Source organism: Sardina pilchardus, chromosome 18, assembly GCF_963854185.1.
Source record: "Sardina pilchardus chromosome 18, fSarPil1.1, whole genome shotgun sequence".
NCBI lineage: Eukaryota > Metazoa > Chordata > Actinopteri > Clupeiformes > Clupeidae > Sardina > Sardina pilchardus.
In genome coordinates, this window is record NC_085011.1 from 22,212,857 (window position 1) to 22,234,238 (window position 21,382).

The 21,382-nt window shown below is 40.2% G+C and overlaps 1 protein-coding gene across 6 annotated transcripts; it reads right to left on the reverse strand.

The window, feature by feature from the left end:
• Positions 1-62: 62 nt before the first annotated feature.
• blnk (B cell linker) lies at positions 63-19,665 on the reverse strand. 6 transcript variants are annotated; one of them, XM_062519302.1, is made up of 25 exons: positions 19,525-19,662; positions 19,009-19,071; positions 14,212-14,258; positions 11,179-11,244; positions 9,317-9,373; positions 8,708-8,754; positions 8,214-8,254; positions 7,876-7,993; positions 6,408-6,505; positions 5,683-5,746; positions 5,493-5,561; positions 5,347-5,372; positions 4,928-4,947; positions 4,495-4,551; positions 4,082-4,118; positions 3,368-3,440; positions 3,016-3,076; positions 2,905-2,929; positions 2,738-2,771; positions 2,373-2,433; positions 2,261-2,277; positions 2,031-2,062; positions 1,548-1,631; positions 1,122-1,277; positions 63-483 (listed from the first exon to the last, which is right to left on the reverse strand). In XM_062519302.1, the coding sequence occupies exons 1-25, from the start codon at positions 19,597-19,599 to the stop codon at positions 367-369; spliced, it is 1,545 nt and encodes a 514-aa protein (XP_062375286.1). In that variant the 5' UTR covers positions 19,600-19,662; the 3' UTR covers positions 63-366. The 6 variants fall into 6 exon arrangements, with proteins under 6 accessions (XP_062375286.1, XP_062375285.1, XP_062375289.1 ...); XM_062519301.1 differs by having other exon boundaries at positions 2,031-2,065; XM_062519305.1 differs by lacking the exon at positions 14,212-14,258 and having other exon boundaries at positions 2,031-2,065; positions 19,525-19,665.
• Between the last annotated feature and the right edge of the window lie 1,717 nt (positions 19,666-21,382).

Sequence of the window (21,382 nt, forward strand, 5' to 3'; positions counted from 1 at the left end):
CTAACAAAAGACATGCTGAATGTAATGGTGTTTGAATATATAAATGAATATATAAATGAAAATGTGAAAACTGCAATCAAATTTATAAAACATATAGCAATGTTAACAGTCCAACGGAATGTACATGTGCACTGTTTAAACATGTCATCCCTGGTATTATTATACATTACTATACGGTACATCAAAACATCCATGCATACTGTATATCCATACTTCCGAGTCAAGTCATGGTCTGTGTATATACTAAGAAAAGTTTTTGGTCAGTTTCAGACACAGTTCATCTGTACATTGGCCTTTTCGGAGGTAAGTCCAGACGTCCGGAGCCATATTGCTTCTGGCCTCTGCTGGAGCCCCAGGTCAACACTCTCAGACCTGGATGGGATGCAGCAGCTTGGTGGAGTCTTTGGTGTTGCTCTGGCTGTCAATCAAAACCAGAGAGTTGCGCTGATGGTGCTCGATGATGTGCCAGACAGAGCTGAAATGCTTCAGGGGAAACAGAAATGGGAGGACTGAGGAAGTGATACTGCTTGTGCACCATTGGTACCTAACCCTAGTCACTTCTTATTACCAATCACACCTTAAAGGGACACTTCACCAATTAGCATTAAGCTTTGTATCTTTAGAAAACCAGTCATGTTTTTGAATGGTCGTGCATCATTCCCTCAGTTTGCCTTGAGATGGGAGAAATACGGATTTCAATGTTGGACTTCCTGCTTTCAATGATGTAAAAATCATAATTTTACATCATTGAAAGCAGGAAGTCCTATTCATGGGTTTCATTGAAATCCGTATTTCTCCCATCTCAAGGCAAACTGAGGGAATGATGCACGACCATTTAAAAACATGACTGGTTTTCTAAAGATACAAAGCTTAATGCTAATCGGTGAAGTGTCCCTTTAGAGGATGCCAACTCAGGCTTAAGGGCCAAATAGCTACAGTGGCACTGAGCTTTCAATTACAGCACTCACAGTCAGTGTGGTAGTCAGTGATTACAGGGAGGAAAAACGACTTATTTATTAACAGTCCAATTAATATTATTTACTAAAAAAAAGAGTTATGCATTACATTATATCTTTTTCAGCAAAAAAAATGCAAACAAAGGACAAAGACATCCACCCTACCTCCTCTCCCATCTTCTCCCTGCCCAGGGCGTACTGCTGTGAGGTAGGGATGAAGCGGATGGGGATGTTGTAGACATGGTCATTGTAGAACACCACCAGGGTGAAAGGTTGTTGTGTGTCATGCCCCGAGCTCTTTCTCACCAGGTACGCTCCGTCCTGAAGTGATAAAACCGTCAGACAGCCATTCTGAACAAATTTGAACCACATGCTAATTAATTGTGTGCCATTTTCTTTGTTTCATCCAAGCAATTTCCAAATATAATTACTGGTTGAGCAAAATTATTTTGTTAGCATTCACCACAATGCTCAAAGGATGTAATTATGGTAATAAGGAGTTATGTGTCGTTAAAATATATTCAAAACCTCCCTGACAAAATGGATACATGTACATGTAGGCACTCATTGAATTATACAGGTCAGACTTGCCTTGTTTGCACGCAACAACACTTTTTCAGCCATCTTGCGGTCACATGTGCTAGCATACCAGGGTTTCTTGAGAACATTGGCTTTCTGAAAAGCAGAAGTTGTGTGTTTTATTTGACGTTTTAGAACTCCTTTGATTGTCCATGTATCTGTGTCTATTCTGAGAAGCCAACTGCTGACCTGACCAGTATGTTCATTAAGTTATAGCATGACAAGGGAGATATAACCGTCTCCTCAGTAGGTCAAACATGTCAGCTCTTGCTAAATACAATGGCAACACTGGTGCCAACTTTCAACTTAAAAATAGCACCATGCCAATGCCAAAGTTATGATCATCAGTTCCAAGTAAGCATGACTATCAAATGAAAATGGCTTGATAAGGGAGCACTGTCTTTCATTTAACAAAGCCAATTGCAACATAAAACTACTCATTTGGCTACTGACTGTAATCACTGTTAAAGCCAAGGTGGAGATTAGTGATCTTACCTCCTCTGATTCTCTACTTTCATGCTCTGTTCCTGCTGGATGTTGTAAAGCGAAGTATTTTTAAAAGTACACAAAAATATACAGTACATCACAAAATAAAATTATTTATCTGTGACCATACTCCGATAGCATAATAAAAGCAACTCTGTATAACCTTATGTGATTTATTTTCTGACATGGTGTGGTGGTGGTGACAAGGCAGAGAAATAGTGAAAAAGTTTCTTTCTCACCCTGAGGTACAGGAAACCTGTGGGAGAAAGTAGAATATGGGACTTTAGACACGAAAGAGGAAACAAGATTCCACAGAGATGCAATACTTCTGCGTCCTGACTCTGGGCTTACCTAGCCAGGTGGAAACCCTTGTGTGAGGGTTCTGGTGGACTTGGCCGTCCATGGAGCGAAGCTAGAACAGACCCATTAAAAAGCCCTCGGATCATTGCATCATATAATAGGGTAAGTGCATGAGTGAGGAGTGTGAGGATGTGGTATACATGTATATTTCAGCGCACAAACTTAGCAGTGTTTAGTTCTGTAGCACATGAGCATTTGAGTGTAGATTTCCTTGTGGATGGTGAATTCATTTTGTTGGCAAATCAAGGAAAAAACACAGTGTAGTAGTTCATGTAATTAGCTCTTAGCATGTTTCCACTAAAAACTCCTGAATAGAATATGTGTATTGTGGAACTTTTAACTTAATTAGGTGGTACCTTCATGGCCTTTGCCTGGAATGCTTGGTGTTTTCTGGAACAAAAAAAAGGAACACAATACACGTATTTCGTGACGTTGCATAGAAATGTATGTATACAGGAATCCACCAGAAAGACACTACTCATACTACATACTTCAATGATGGAAAGAAACTAAAAATGCATACCGGTTTTGGTGGTAGATTTCTCCTCCTGGAACAATAAATAAAGTTAGCGTTTTGATACTGAAAGAGAGAGACATTGTGGCGTCTACTTTTCAGTTAATTGTTAATACATACGGTTCCCTTGGTAGAGGCATGGGAAGTGTAGGGGAAAATTTGTCTGTCTTCACACTCATATCTGAAATAACATGTGAGACAGCTGCTGTGATGACAGGTGAAGAATGAAAGCTGATAAATAAATGACTACCCGTAATTTCCCGACTATTAGCTTATACATTGATTTTGCAAAATTTCTTCAGCTATGAGGTTAATACAGAAGGGGCAGTTAATATGGTGTTAATAATGGTTTTGTTTCTTTTAACTTGCATAAAACACTGTCCTGCGGCTTATACACAATGCAGTTTATATGCGGGAAATTACTGTAGGTTAGAATTATTGTAAAATGTAATGGATAAAGAGAAATTCAGACTTTCAACTCCATCGCAGATCTCATATTCTTCATCATCATTATCATCATCATCAGCAGCAGCATCAACAGGTTCCTGTTGGGAAACAAGAAACAGCGTAATAAAGATACACAGAGAATAAGTCTTTCTCTTGAGTTAAAACACGAAAGACTGGGGAGCATAATGTAGATACAGAAATGTCATGTATTTTGCAACTTTTGCAACACATCAAAAACACACACACACACACACACACACACACACACACACACACACACACACACACATACACACACACACACACACACACACACACACACACACACACACACACACTCTCACACACACACACACACACACACACACACACACACACACACACACACACACACACACACACACACACACACACATACACACACACACACACACACACACACACACACACACACACACACACACACACACACACACACACACACACACACACACACACACACACACATACACACACACACACACACACACACACACACACACACACACACACACACACTCTCACACACACACACACACACACACACACACACACACACACACACACACACACACATGTACACACATGTACAGAGAGAGAGAGACCATATACACCCAAAGGAATTACAGGCTGTTTATCATCATTTTAATCATACTACTGTAATTGAAGCATGAGTGTGTCAGAGCAGAGGATAACTTACTGGCTTGGGCGGAGGTGCTGGCTTCCGCTTATGCAGTCTGGGAGGACAAAAGCCACAGAGACATCAGAATGTTGGCTTGCACTCTCTGTTTAAAACCTTCAAACTAACAGGACAACATGCTCTGGTGCACAGCATGGAAAGACTAATTTGACTAAATTCATTTGGACTGTTCAAAAGAGGTTCTTAAGCTCATATACAATGTTCCAATTACATAATCTGAAAATATTTGGCAATGATTATGTGATACAGTCAGACAATATATGTATCATATTCAGTGGTGTCGTTTTGGCCCCAAACAAAAAGTTACACTCATTATCATCCAAATATAGACCCTAGGCTGTTGTTAGACCGGAGTTTCACTTTAACAAATGGGCAGGTTTCTTCTTGGCCTTGAGACTGAAAGAGTGCAGTACCGTGGGCTGGGAATGGGGGGCATCCTCTGTGGGGGAGGCTGAAGATGAGAACTGGACCTGCGGAAGAAAAGCCAAACACCCACGGTAAGTGATGACTCACAGGAGTTTTTGTTTTAAAATGCTGACATGGGTGGGAAAAGCAGAAGCTGAAAGGGTGAGTGGCTGATGGGTCATGAGGACTGACCATAACTGTCACGATGAGAACATATTGACAATACAGTCATAGGGCAGTTGTTTCTATGAGACAAACACTGATTTTTTTTTCTATGGTGAAAGAATGAGTGAATGAATCATTGAATTCATGGCATGGCATGTATGCCTTGTCAAATGAAACAATTTGCAAATACAATCCCATATCCAAAATCTTTAATTTGATGCGTGCATCCCAACATTTTTGCAAACAGGGTAGCATATGAGATATGGTGACACTGACCTTGATTTTGAAACGCCATCCTGTTAAGAGATGGACACAATTCATTTGTAATGAATTTAAGAATATTTGGAAAGTAAGACATTTTAAACTAAGACAGTGACAGTGACTGAATAATGTTTCCATTTAAAGCAACACTAAAGCAATTTTCCTCTGTCGCACGTACGCTATTTGTTTATCGAGCAAATAACAATGTCCACAGACAAGGTAGATATAGAGCAGTTATAGCCGAGAAGTGAATGCAGAAGCGCCGTTCCCCTGTTACAAATTGATGAACCACTGAAATGATTCTGGAAACATTATTTTAAGGTACAAAAAACTCTTTAGTGTTGCTTTAAGTGTACTTTTTGCTCCACGCTGTTCAGGATCACTGCAACTGTCATATTATTTTAGAGTTGGTAACTGATAAAACTTATACTTACATCTGTGTCCGGAACCTCATATACATCTATGAATAAAACATTATGTCTGTGTATTATCACTCTGACAACTGAAACATTATATTATATATTACATATGTAATACTGTACAGATCTGCATCCCACATACCGTATGCATTTGGACCTACCTGTAAAAGTACCTTGTGGTGGTACACAACGGGGCCTCATTGGCTTGATAACTCTGTTCACAGGAGGGCCTATACAACCAACATCAACACAACACAACCACAGTGTTAAGGAGATTATTCTATAGCATCCTTCCTTACGTTCCAAACGTATGGCTCCTGATGTTTGTTTTGTCATTGGAGCCTGACTTACACTGAGAATTATCTGATGGCTCAATGTAGTCATCGTCCGTAGCTGCCTCTGGCTTGACATAATCCTAGAGAGAAATGAGACCGCGAGAATGAGACAACATGATATGGGTTCAAATTCAGCTAATGATAACAGAACATATTAACTACCTACTTAATGAAAACATTTGTTCACCATTACGGTGAAAAGTCATATCAGACAAAATGGTTAGATCTTTTGAGAGAAGGATCATTATGGTCAAATATGGTAAAAATGCACATTGAGTATTTAAACCCAAGTTGATAAATAATTGCTATAAGAGGCTTCTTAGAAATGTCTTCCAAATAAATGTATCAAACGTCAGAGATTCTGAGGTACTGTTTTCTGTATGTCTATGAATACCAGCTACCTAGTGTCACAGTTTGAAATCCGTGAGTGAAGATTCTGACTGTATGCCAAATAGCTAATACAGCTTTGCAAAACATGCACTTGGGAGCAAAATATAGCACTGTTTACCACACTATTGATTTCCTGAAACCATTTGAATAAACATAAATATTTTATGTACGAACAAATGTTATGTTAGGAAAGGCATGTTCAATCAGAATGAGACAGTCAGGTTTCGAGAAGTGGCTCCCGATACTTGTTACCACATTTATAAAGTGGAAATATTCACCTGCTTGCAAACTACAGCTACCTATAGCTGACTTAGCTAATGAGAGCTAAAACTAATTCTCCGGGGGGCTTACCTCATCCTCCTCTTCTGAGTGGGTCTTGATGGGTGGAATAGGGGCTCGGTGTCGCTGAGCAATGCGAGGGGCTGGGCTCGGTCTCCTGGGGCACCTGTCTGGAAAAGAGAAGTGGAACAACGTAGAAGAAACAGGAAGTAGAAGAATGACTAAAGTTGCAAGAACCTTTTCACACAAACAAGATGGTGATCTTCACGCTTCACCTGGTTTGCCATATGCAAGTCGCAAAGGCTTCACTCACGGACTAAACACTATATTTAGAACCAAAGCAGTATGGGTTCAAAATATTCCATGAGAGGTGTTCTCAGAATATGTATAAATAAGATTAAATGAATGTGTGTAGAATTTGAATGAATGTGTGTATGTACATTAGACAACAGTTCCCATTGTTCATGACAGTTAAGTCATCAGGCCCTATCTTACACTCGCTGCTGAGCAGTCTTGTTCCTATCTTCCAATAAAGTTATGATTTTTTTCTGCCAAATGCTCCAGTTTGTCAAATGCACCCATGAAAAAAATTAACCACTGACCAAGAAAAAAACCTGGGCTAAAGTGAAAGGCGCATAAGGCGTAATGTAACAGTGAGACAGCAATGAGTCTCAGGCAACATACATGACTGGTCTGCGTGGGTGTTGCTTTTTTCAGGCTATGCTTTCCATTGTAACCCCTTGTCAGTCAATCGAAAGTAAATAACTAACTGTAAGTCTATGACACCACAGAGCAGTTAATTTCAGGTTGAAAATTCGACTGAGTGAAACCGGCCACAATGTACAGTATATATTGAATATCCAACCTGAAACCGCAGTACTATTGAGTTCAAAATATTAGGCAAGTGATGAAGATGTAGGCTATAGGCCTACTCACACACATGTTTTAGTAATGCAAGGTTTAGTGGAATCGTGGTGATGCATAAATGGTCTTGCATGCAAACAGATTTCCTCTGCAGATATGCACTCACTCATCCTCAAAATACCAACAGACTGTTTAATGTTGTTCTCTTTGCTCTTAAAGGGAAGGACAGATGCCACTCTAATTGGTTTAATGGATGTTACGCCCAAATCACAACCATGACTAATTAAGAAACATAAGAACAACCCTCTTCAACAATGCACCTGGCAATGCCCTAATTGTGCTTAAACTACTGTATATGCGCCTACAGCGCTCATACCATATACAGGTCGGAATGCTCACGGGGACCAAGGTTCGAATCCGGCCTGCGGTCATGTCCCGATCCCACATCTCTCTCTCCCACTTGTTTCCTGTCTACCTCTTCACTGTCTTATCATAATAAAGGCAAAAAAAACTACTGTATATGCAGACCATGTGTTTCAGGTTTCTGACCATAAAGATAGGGCCCAATAAGGACATACAATGATTATGGCTTAGTCTACAGTATATCTATCTATAAGAGCTTTGTGTAAAGTCTTGTGTAATGATGTGTCTGGTGCAGGTGCAGGACTTAACATACCTGCGTACTCTCCTCTCTGTGCAGACATGGAGGGGGTAGGGTTGAAAACTCTCTCACATGGTGGTGGCTCATAGCTGTCATCATGCTCAGCCTGTGGGTCCTCATATGTGTCATTGTCCTGCAATGTTAAATCAGCATCCACTATTTCACTATTAGATGGCTTCATTTGCAGTAGCGTATTTTTCCGCCTTAAATATCTAGAGGGTTCCATAATGTTTCCAATGTATTGCAAACTAATCATTTCACAGGGTGTGAAATTGAACTCCTGAGACATTGGAGTATTGACAAGTAGCACACTGTAAAATGCTGTTTCACAACTTAAAGCCATGTGCACTTACGGAGTCTGATTCGGAACAGTTCCTCCCGTCTCCATTGTCCTCTGTGCAAAGACAACACAGAGCAATTGGTCAGTGTCAGACCATCATTTTGAAAACACTCTCTTAGTTATGACTGTCAAGGCACAACCTGTCTTTGGGAAACACGTCTTTGACCTATGTCCTGTAATAAGCAAAAGGAAACAGGACAATAATAGGACGGCGAGGGAGTCCCAAGATAGTCTACTTTCATAATATTCAAGGTAATTGTAGCCCACACCAAAGACTACTGGCGAGATGCTGGCTACTGGTAAATCATTCAGAAAGGGTAGAGAAGTGTCTCACTCCATATCAATATTATTATTAAACAATAAAATTTGACCTGGGGCCTTCATCAGACCTCCATAATACCTACCATCCTTGGTGCGGAACTAGTCTTATTAAAGAAATGAACCTGTGTCAAACTAGTGTTGTAACTGCCGGTATTTACATCAAACATTGCTTTTCACATACTGTACCTCTGTAGTCTCGTGCAGGTAATCGAGGAGGTGCCTTGTTTTTCATCCTACAAAAAACACATCTACACTTTGATTTTGTGAACAAAACAAAGAACTGACCCATTGTACTATCAGGCATAATGAATAAACAGCAAAAAAAACAGGAAATGCAGTCAGTCTTGAGGACCGAAAATGCAGTTCCTACCATATGGGACAAAATCTTTTTTGAGACAGATATCTTGGGACACACACGAACTTGTGCACAACACATGTACAACAGGTTTGTGGTTATTCCAGCTCATGCACACATACGCAAGACAGGCGAGTGCTTCATATCCTCTTTTGGGGTTAGTGTGCATCTCTAAAAACAGGCATAAGTGACACTGTAGTGAAGCAAACAGGCAAGCATCTTGTTACACAACGACGTTAGCCAGCATGAATAAATGCACTCCGGAGAGATATGATTAGTGACGTACATGACTGTATGCTTAGTACGAAAAAAGCACTAGTACTGAAACTTCATTGGTGTGGTGGCGCCGTACAACATTCTAGCTGACGAAGAGTAAGACAAGCGCAACAAAACTTTGGTCCAAAAACAAACAAACAAAAAAAAAAACACTTTTCTCATACCGGTCCAATGTACTTCTTCCAGTTTTGCGAATGAGAGCTGCTTGCTCATTCTGAAACCTGCAGTTAGTGGGGGAACAACCAGACTTATCATTCAAATATCTTGCTCCAAAAGCAGACTTTTTAAAGAAGACTTGGCCCATACAGTAGGCACATTATGAGGTCTGAGCAAAACAAAATGTGCAGGAATTAGGCTATTTAAGGCAAAAGTGGAACGTGTGAAATTTTTGGAATCTAATCGTGACCCAGCAATTTAGGCTACTGCACACTAGAGATTCTGTCCTATTTTGTTCTCGATTTTTAAGTGAATTCATATTCTAGCCTACTTCAAACATTCAGGGAAGGCTATTAGTGTTTACCGCTAAAATTATTGTTTATTTATCAAAATAAATTCAGATGTGATAAGGTAACATTTTAAATTGCCGATTTTTAATTTATTTTTAACCACAAGTTCCTTGACCCACCCAGAACAGTTCTGCAACCCACTTTTGGCTCCCAACACACCAGTTAAGAAACACTGGCCTAGTGTAGTCAATCTTTTGAGATTGAATATTAGTCTAGGGAGTCTGTGCTGTATTTCTACTGCACAAAACATGATCAATGGCCATAGTTCAAATGACTCTGGATAGTCTTTCAACCAATCAGACCAATGACCCAGGTGTGCCTTGTGGACAAGCCAGTTTGTGATTGGTTCTCACAAAAGTGGAACAGAAGCAAGAGAGATAAATGTGCAGGTTTCCAGCCTGAGCTGCAATCCAATCGCCGGCAGATCGGCCTGGCAGTCTAAAGGCAGTGTGTAATTTCTCAGGAATACCGATCAATCTGTACACTTTCTTCAATCGGTATTTTATAATTCCAAAGTAATCTTTCGTTCACTTTCACATACAGTAAGCAATGGCTCGAGAGAGGATTATATTGTGCAAATCTAGTCTGTGTTTTGCCAGCAATTCTCTGTTACCATGTTTCTTCACTTAACTGAGATCTTCTCACGTCTATACTCCCCTTTTCTCTATTTAACCATTTTACCATTGATACCATTTCTCAGTTTGCAAGAAGTGATTATTGTAGTGAGTAATACTAATAGTTTAATTCTGGGTCATTTTTTTCCTGATCAATTCTACTTGATTGCAATATTTCGGTTCCTCACCTTACTACCAACATGTTATCACTTCCCATCATTTCTCATCCTCAATGTTATTAGAAATCCCTCGACTTTGAGCCATAGAGGAAACCAATCCCTCTATAACTTTGCAAAGATGTGACTGAGAACTCATCATAACTCAGTGAAAGAGCCTGTGAGTCCTTTCTGTGCACAAATTGTCAACTGCAATGCAAGATCTCATGCAGGCATAGTATCATGGCAAGGCCAGTCCAACAGTAAGTACAGGTCTCATCGCTCTTAGACAGAAGTGGAAGTGAGACCGCAAGGCTAAAGCCATCTGTCTGCAGATGTTTCCCTCCTGCTCTGTCTATTTTCAGAGACAACTAGTACACCCACATTGTATTGCTGTGTCTGTGTGGTAACCATTCTGTCTTTCCATTCTGAAAAAGAGGAATAAGATCTTTGTTTCAACCCTCAAACACAGCTTTGGGCTTAATCCCTCCAGTGTCTCTCTCTCTCTCTCTCTCTGTGAAACAGTCTACAATTAGCAATGGACTGAACTACCATCAAAACAGAAGAAAAGCCTCTAGCCCTGACAAAAGGAGCTCTCTTGCAAACTATGAAACCTTACAGAATGGCTCCGACATTAATTGCACACAAGGCTCCCAGATATCTGTTCACAACAACTGACTTAGTAATAATATTAAACGAATTTCTGATAAGGTGATCATTTCTGACATGGCATGAGATTGTTAGAGCTTGCCTTTTCAGTCTGTTGAGGATACTGTCATCATTCTTTTTGATGTCCTGAACCATCTTCTGTAGTTGCCTGAAAAGCATTAAAACACATGGCAATTTCACTCAGTCCATTTTACCCAATTAAAATGTCACCCAACATTTTATTATAAAACACTCACACACACACACACACACACACGCACACACACACACACGCACGCACGCACGCACGCACGCACGCACGCACACACACACACACACACACACACACACACACACACACACACACACACACACACACACATAGACCATGGGATAGATAGATATATAGATAAAGTTAGGAATAAGTTACACTAAATCAAACAGTGACTCCAAGTTTGTAAAGTCATTTCACACACTCCTACCGTAGCTTTTCATTGGCGGGAGCTGCTATTTTGCTCAGTTTATCCATTCTCTGTCAAAAATGTGGGTCTCGAGAGTGAACGTCTGTTCCCCACTGTTTTGCCTGAACATGCCGCGCTGTCATAGCTCATGCGCCTGTATTACGGAATAGGCTGTCGCCATATGCGTACGCGATTGGTCATCGACAGAATATGTCACTGTCAGAAAAAAACTACTTTGCATTGACACAGTGGGTTATAGCAAAGTGTCTCTGTTGATATGCACCAACAACACGGTAAGAGAGCGAAACAATTTTTGTTCCGTTTTCTTTCTTTCTTTCTTTCTTTCTTTCAGCAAAATACAATCAGGCAAGCCGGTTAAAAATAATAATAATAATGTAATAATGTGACTAATGTGACAAATCTCAGTAGCCCAGCTTAATTGTGTTGGCTTGACAAAAAACTGGCAATATTCCCGTAGGCCAGCTGAATATAGGCCCACAAGCCATTATCACGCACGTAACAATGTTGGACAATAAATGAGGAAAAGCTGTTAGGCTAACAAATGTGGTGGTTGTGTGTAACCTACTCCTAATAGTTGATATGGCTAGTGAAACACGATGTTAACGCAAAATGCAATATCCTATGTGCATAGCAATGTAGCCTACCTGTAGCCCACTGTACTTTATTGAAAGTTAGAACATCTGCTAAATTAAAGGGTATAGATTCGTATTTCCTTTCCTATAGAGCCCCCTCCCCCATAGCCTATTATCGAATTATTGTCTGTCACCCAAATATCCTAGCAGCGTCCCTGTGTGGAAGGGCTTATTACTCTTCTCTCTCTAGTTTAGCCTAATTATAGCAGCATTTACTAAAAGAGTGTCCCTTTATTATAAAACAATATTTTGGTGTAGGCCTCTACCAGCACCAGCATATAGGCCTACGTGACAATGAACAATAATGACATCCCTGAACATTTTGATCAAAACAGCCTGAAAAAAACAGCATCCTTAACTTTTCACAATTTTGAAGATAGCTGTAGTGTTATTCTATAATTTCCTTCTTTCATATTTTTACATGCCTTTGACTCATGTCCAAGAAACCCAGTTGTTAGGGGAGACCGGGGCTGGTTGGCACACTTTTTACTCTTAGTCATATTTCTCTGTCATACATTGCTTTAAAACTCCGAAACTATGATACAATGAAAGGTTTAGATCTCAGTTAAAAATCAGGCACATGCACTGTTGGTTAATTATCCCTTGCTTTCATTTATATATGATTAAAAGGGCGTTGCACAGTTGTGCCAACCTGCCCCAGCACGGGGTTGGTTGGCACATGTAGGTGGGGTTGGTTGGCACACATTTAAACTGCTGTGTTCTGTAGGAAATAGTATCAAAGAACACATAGGCTATTCAATAATAACTGAATACTGAATCTTTCAAATATGATTTACTGTAGGATAATGGAACATTCTAATTTTATAGTCAAAAGGGAGTAAATTGTATCATATTGTGATATCATATTATTATATGTCTATTCATATAGGCTACATAACACACATTTAACAAGTAAAATAATGAAATACAATCTATTTTCTATTATTGATCTATATATTGATCATATAATGACACATAGGCTAAGCCTGATATAAAATAAGCCTGTATCAACAACTTTTGTGGTAATTCTAATAGGCTGCATAATAACTACTATAGGCCTACTACCTACTAGCCTAGGCTACTACTAAATAGTAGTAGTAATAATAATAATATTGTTTCTATTAGTATTATTGTTATTATTAGTTAGTATTATATGTAGAATATGTCTTAATTGTATAATATTAGTAATAATATAATAATAATAGGCTTCAATACATGTGCCAACCAACCCCGAAATAAGTGTGCCAACCTGCCCCGTCCACATTAGCACAGAACTTTTGACACAAATCATGTTAGTCTGTTAGCATCAAACATCACAGGATTTCAAACTTAATATCAAATTATAGCTAGATCCCCTATCTATCAATTGCAATATTTAAATGTTTCTGTCCCTAACTATCACCTTTCTAGAATGAATTTAGTGGGAGGTGCATATTCTTAGTTTTGACGTCACAAAATCAAAAAGTTTCCCTCACCTCAAGAGTTAATGACTTTCAAACTTCTTACTTAAGTGGACTAGCTATACTCAAAATAGGCATCATGCCAGTGTTTGAATTTTGTAGCTGGACCCTCTAGGGGCCTGGAGAATAAGCGTGTGCCAACCTGCCCCTGTGCCAACCAGCCCCGGTCTCCCCTACTTCAGCTTTAAACATTGCATGTGTTCCCTGTTCTTTTCCCCCTGACTATTGCTGGGGTTGCATTGCTCAACATCTAATTTTCTTGCTCTACCACTTGCATTCTAGAATTCATTCATGAATGTGCATAGACAATGCAATAATGCTAATTTACATAAACTTGTTATGGTATCATCTGTTGTGACTTCCTTTAGCACAGTAGTTTAACTCAGCTCAAAGGGAAGTAAGAGCCCAAGCAAAACTGAGCCACTGTGTGGTCAAATATAGGCTATTGGTTAGACCTTTATATTTGTACTTTGATTGCATCAGAACCTTTATGATTTGTCATGAGTGTGCAGTCAATTAATCACATCAGGGAGTCACGATACGTGTGAAGTGAGTAACTTACGGTCTGTGTATAGGACTAAATTTGCTGAGATCGATGTCTGTGATATTCTGTGAAAATAGAAAAAAAGGAGCTCAACATCAATAACTGTTTATTTCCAAAAGTAAAACACAGATACAGTACAACAGAAAAGAGGGCAGCCGTGGCCTACTGGTTAGGGCTTCGAACTTGTAACCGGAGGGTTACCGGCTTGATCCCCAACCGGTCCACGGCTGAAGTGCCCTTGAGCAAGACACCTAACCCCCCACTGCTCCCTGAGCGCCGCTGCTGGGCAGGCTGCTCACTGCTCTAGTGTGTGGTTCACCTCACTGTGTGCGTTAATTCACGAATTGGGATAAATGCAGCAGCCGAATTTCCCTCACGGGATCCAAAAATTATACTATACTAGACACATTCTATACTTTATATAGTTTTATTTTGCCTTAAAATGAATCTGGCGTGATCCCTAGTCTGGCTCCCCCCAACTGCTTCTCTTCATTTGTACATTTGTTTTCTCACACCTTAGCCTACTTAATTTTATACTCAAAGAGGAAGTTGCAACATCTTAGCCATTTTCACAACTAAACAAAATTGGCTATCTATGGCAGTCCGAGAGAAACTCTATTTATATTATTTCTCATTTGAAATGCAATCTCACTCGTTTCTCCTAAGGGACTCTTAGGAAAAATAAGACGAGAGAAGAAGAAAAACAGTATTTTTAGAGGTTAAGGTGATCTTACAGTAAATTGGACTTCTGCAGCTGAGAAATACACCCCCTCTCGTCCAATTTAAATGGTATTTCAATAGGAAAGAGGTAACAGGTGAGATCTCAATATGCTGCTGATTTAGCTGTCACACAAAGAAAAATATATTTCCCTTTGGTTTGTGGCATTTTAACGATTGGCCGGGTTTCCCAGATTCGTTAAGAAGCTCTTAAGTGCTAAGAAATTCTTAGGAGTGCTCTAAGAATGTTCTAAGAACGCTCCTAAGAAGTTCTTAGCACTTAAGAGCTTCTTACTGTAACAAATCTGGGAAACTGGGCCAATGCTGGATGTTGCACATTTTGAAATAGTTTGTGAATGTGTAGTGTGATTCCAACAACAATTTCCCTTTTTAGCAACATATGATTTTCCTGAAATCCTTTTTATATGTGAAATTGGACACCATTTAAATTGACATGACCTGAACAGCAGTCAATGCTATCAGTGATACGGTTTTCTCTCCACAAGGAACAACTAAATTATTTCACCACAAGATGGCTCCACCTTCCAAGTAGTGGTATTCTACTTCAAGTTTTACACCCTCCCAGTGGGTAACCTCCTCTTGCCACATTTAACATGGGTTAAATGTGGGGTATGTGAAACTCATCACTTTGTAATATTACAGCCCCATATCCTGTTCAAGCACCTTACATAACCTTGGGCATAACTGAAATGATGGATTCTATATTGCCTCATATCAGTCACCTCTTCATGAATGTTAATAAAAATTATTTTATGGTTTCTTTGATGGAAAGAGAGAGTCAGCCTCATTTCTGGAACAAGGGATTACCGTGATCTGATTAGCATAAAATATGCTGCAAATCCCAATCAATTATGCATTCTCTAAATTTATAATTTATTAAGCGAAGCCACCAAAGGTCCTGTCTCTCTACCTTCCCCTTGCTCTTTACTTACAGAGTTCCCTTTCTTTCTCCAAATGAGTGGTTACAATGACTTTCATCATGCTGGAAGTTAAAGCTGTGACAAATTGTTCTCAGTAGGCTGGTGGATAACCACAGCTATTTCACTGATGGGCTATTCTAGAGTAGCACAGACGTATTCGGCAGGAGTGGAATGGTCTATTGGCTCAGTTGGTGATGTCCAGGAATGAGACAAATGAGGGAAATGGTCAGTTTACTTTACAACTTTCATTACTCTCTCTCTCTCTCTGTTTCTCTCTCTCTCACACACACACACACAAACACACACACACACACACACACACACACACACACACACACACACACACACACACACACACACACACACACACACACACACAAACAGGGATAAATACATAGAAACACACACAGAGAAACACACGCACACACAATACACAACTCAAGAAAAGAAGCAGGTTAAAAATGAAAACATCTGCTTAGCCTTTTGACACTGAATAAAATATAAAGCCTCCCATTCTGTCTAGACTGAATTATTTATAGCTAGGCTTACCAACGGTCAGGGAGACGGGCAGTCCACAGCCAGACAACCATTCCTGCATAATGAAAAGTCTCTCTCGCCCTTTCGCTCTTTACCCTACCCTCTCTCTGTCTTTCTCCTTCTCCATCTGTCTGTCATAGACACCTCAGGCACTGTGATAGTTTAAAAAGGCACCTTTTGTCTCTATATACCATCCCTCTCTCATTCTTTGTTTGTTGTTGGTGTGGATCGTGGGATTGCAGGTCAATCAAGCCAGGCGATCAGCAGTTGCCATTTCAGGAAACAAAGAAGAAACAAAGAACCTTTGCAAAATATTGGTTCATATGATCCTCGTCCCTGCAGCCAAAATATCACCTTAACTCCTGCCCTCTAAAAACAAACAAACCAAAAAAAATGTAAGATGTTGGGGTCACACTTATGCCTCATACTTTGATAGTCTGCCCACAAGCATGGCATCTTCAGTTAGCTCTCCTCAGCTCACCAGTACGGATTAGTAGTATGGCTGACTGAACCATGTGAAACAAGGTGATGCAAGGCTTGAATGCCCATGCTTAAGTAATGTCTTATTTCTCCAATTGTATGGCTGCCGTCCAAATGCAGAACTCGGGCACAGTTTGTTTTTCCTCCCGACGCTTTGTCGCCCTGCGTATATTATTGTCCACCTGTTCATTATGCCAGCGCTACCCGCTGGAGGCCAGATGGTTTAATGCATCAAACCACAAATAAATATGCCGGCCTCGTCTCCCACACAGGAGGACTTTTGTGGGGTGAGATGAGCACACACACACACTCACGCATACACACACACACACACACACACACACACACACACACACACACACACACACACACACACACACACACACTCACTCACTCACTCAACAGGAGCAACACACACATGCGCACACACACACACACACACACACACACACACACACACACACACACACCTTCAGAGTCATTGTGCACATATTTCTACCAATATTTAGGCCCTTAGTTCTCCATATGGCGACTCAGGCACTGCCTAGCCCATCTGGGTGATTTGCCTCAGTTTGTGAGTTATTCACTAACACACTCAATTCTGTGATGTTTTGACATTTGCGGAAGCTACTTGGAATTCCACGTGTATGGAGCCAAAACTCTGAAACTAAGGGTCCAGGCAGACTACACACATACCTGACTGATGCTGTCAATAGGCCTGTGCATATTTTAGATCAGAGCAACTTGGTGTGGTCCATCAAAGCCCATGTTTAAAATATTTATCAGTTCAATCAATTGACCTCGGTTTAATCTCTGTTGGATTGATTTCCCTCCAAAAACCCCACATGAAATAATAAATGATATTACTGTAAATGCAAAAGTACCTCAAAAGCACACGTAAAATATAGATTCCTTCTGATATTTATCAGGAGCACAGCACTAGCTAACATCCCTTCACTAGGACTAAAATAGGTATAGTTTTCAATCAAATGTCTGAAATAAGGAAGCAACATTGTGCAGTAACGACTTCTTGAAACCCAACCAAGCAGGCTGCTGAGACAATAGACTGATGTGGTTTAGATATTGATGTCTACTTATCACCATTCAGTCAATACTTACACTTATGAAAACTAATTAGCTCTCCAGTAAAACAAAATAATAATTATCTGACCACATTTTCCCTCATGAGAGGTGAAGGTTATTAGAAGTAACAAGGAGTATTTAGAAGATTGGTGTTCAGAAACTGAACGTGAGCTGACTGAAAGCAACGATGCAAACCACTGCACCACCATGGCCTCAACCCCATGAAACCATGACAACGGCCCCAGGGTTAACCAATGAGCGTGTCGACAGGCCCAAGTTGACAACTGTGCTTGCTAGAGCATGTATGGCAGATGAATGGAGATCATGAATAGTCCTAACTGAATCAAAAGAATCCTTGAGTGCAGGACCAAACAATGATAATGGCGGTTATGATGAAGAAGATGATGATGATGGTGATGATGACGACTAAAACGATGAGGCAGACAGCACCACACTTTAGAGGGGACAATACTATACACTATAGGCTAGTACCTGAGAGTCTAGCCCCTGGTGTCTGAGGCTGTGGGAGAAACTGCATGATGCAAAACCAGAAATGCCACAGCATGTACACGACTTGGAAACTAAATAGTCTTACTACTCTATGCAACTTCCTTCACTGTTAGTAACCTCACCCTTACTTTGACTCTTGAACACATCTGTTAAGAAGCTCTTCTGAAAAGTTCCTTTCAGAATCAACTCTCACTTGAGATTAGTTTCCAAATACTGTAATCCCTGTTAAGCATCTGTGAAAATATTTGTTGGAAGATAGTGACAAAAGTTAGCCAGTGTAGGACTGAATATGTTGGTTAGACAAACTTGTCTCAGAGTAGATCTAATGACGTGAAATCCCCATGAGTTGGTTTTGATCGTAAAAAATCACCAAAATAACTGACAGAATTGCGTCCATGTCTATAATTATAACAGCCAAAACAGTCTTCTCTCTGGAGTAATTTAATCATCAAGTACTGTAGGCCTACATGATGGATTTGTTTTTAAATGAGCTGCCGATCTGCCTGTTGAATTCTTCCAGGATGCTTGGCATCAAAAGGGTACATACCAGAAACCAGCTTCCATCCATGTTCATTCTGCTCACAGTAGAGGCACATTCCCACATCCCATTCTGTGGGCAGCAGAGCACACACATAACCACGCTGTAGCCATTACAGTTTAACTGGCTGAAAAAAATCACAGTTACAGTACATATGGGACACCAAAGCTGTCTATGCCAGTGAGTATGCTGACACAGGCCAACACAACTTCTACTTCTGCTGGAAGCCCTCCAACACCTTACTTAGGTGCTGTTTGAGTCACTGGCCAGATAACCCCTTACAGTAATACCATATAAACATTACAGTCATTTCCTGTGTATTAGCCACACTGTGTATAAGGACAGTATTTTATGCAAGTTAAAAAAAACAAGACCATATTAACACCGTATTAACTGACCCTTTGTATTAACCTCATAGCTGAAGAAATGTTGCGAAATCAACGTATAAGCTGTGGCTAATAGTAATAAAAAAACATGAACCAATGAGGACCTCCAGAGGCGAGGGTGAAGCCTCTATCCATTCACCTGGCTCAGGAAGCTGGCCACCTCGGCTGGGTCCCAGCTCTCACACTGCTCCCTGCTCGGCAGGCTCTGGGCCATGGCTCTCTCACTGGCCCCGACCGAGGCTCCCCCGAGGTGGACGGCAGGCAGGCAGGCAGGCTGTGGCCAAGAGGAAGTGCTGTCTCGCTCTTCTCTGTATTTAATAGCACTTCCTTTGTTTGGACATATCATGTACGTGTACATGCACGAGCACGCACACACACACACACACACGCTCACACACACTCACACACACACACACACACACACACACACACATTACATTAGATAAGATGAGATCAGATTAAACTGTATTGTCATTTAGTGCAGTACTTGTACAGAGACAACGAAATGCAGTTATCATCTAACCAGAAGTATAAAAAAGCAGAAGAGTGCAATGTGAACACGTACAAACACGCTGATGTTCACACACTCAACTATTACAGTAATTTACACACAGACACACATATATACGCACACTCATAAACATACACAGACACACACAGATATCATACCACAGTACATAAACATCAAAAAGTAGCCTAGACAAACATTTTGTGAGCTGTAGCCTTTTAAATTTGTATGGATTAGAAACAACACACAAAAAACAAATATACTTTAACGTGTTTTGTTTTCTATCTATGTACTGTGCACACTGAGCAAGTGAGTTAAGCACATCCCTTATGACATAATACATCTAACACTTTAAGGCCTCTGACCAAAAACTATTTTGGTACACTTTCTGAACAGATATAGTAGACCTCCGCAGCAAACCAACAGGAAATCTGATGTCCCCTGTTACTGGTAATAATTTTTAAAAAAGTCATACGTGCTGACTGGGGAAGAAAAACAATCAGCTTCTTTTAATAGTGCACTGTTGAGAACACGGAATCATATCTCTAGTCTAGTCTAGTAGTGTAGTATAATACATTGCTCAAGTAAGCCTTGTTTAAAACCCAAATACACAAGACTCCATCACCCGCAACACATGAGGTGACACAACATTTAAGAACAGATATAGAAACATGGTTAACATTTAATACAGCACATACTGTACACATGCATGACACTGCACCTGCCAGAGTATTCATATACTGCAGATAGCTTCAAAAGTGCACTGAATTAGTTGACATACAACATGAGCAATGTGCTTGAGTACCGTACTACTACCAGCTGCTGGGGACCAGCTTCAGATGGGCAGATGGTGTTTTTAGACCTGAAATGAACTGCACACATGCAAAAGAGCTGATACTGTATATCCCAAAGAGGAACTGTAATGCCATGCCCACTGAGACAGACATGAACATCCAACAATAGAGAACTGAATTGTGATGTTCCGTTTCCATGATGGTGGTTTCACTAGATCCAAACAGGCTCATGGAACCATATATCCAATATATTTCCTGGCCAGTGATCTATCTTGCGCGTAGCAAGCTTATTAAGACTGTATTGAAGTGCAATAAAAACAAACCTGTTTTTATACCCATAAAAGAAGGATAACAACTTCCTAGGCCATGTACTAGCTTGAGTGTATTTATCACTTCCAAGTGATATAGATGAGACATTTCTCATATATCCTCACAGTAGTCATTCAGGAGAGATGTTTCACTTTGAAGACACTAAATGTATTCATAGGACAAGCAGGGTTAACAAGACAAACATGAAAAGAATCATGTTCTGAATGCTATTGATGCAAATTAAAAAGAGAGGGTTGAAAATTAAATTCTCCCTCATTTTCTGCATTGCTGAATTGCGGAAAGTCAGTAGAGAACATATCACATAATTACAGCAGGAAACCAAAGGAGCAGTGCAAGTGTAGATGACATTTACTTAAATGCTGTAA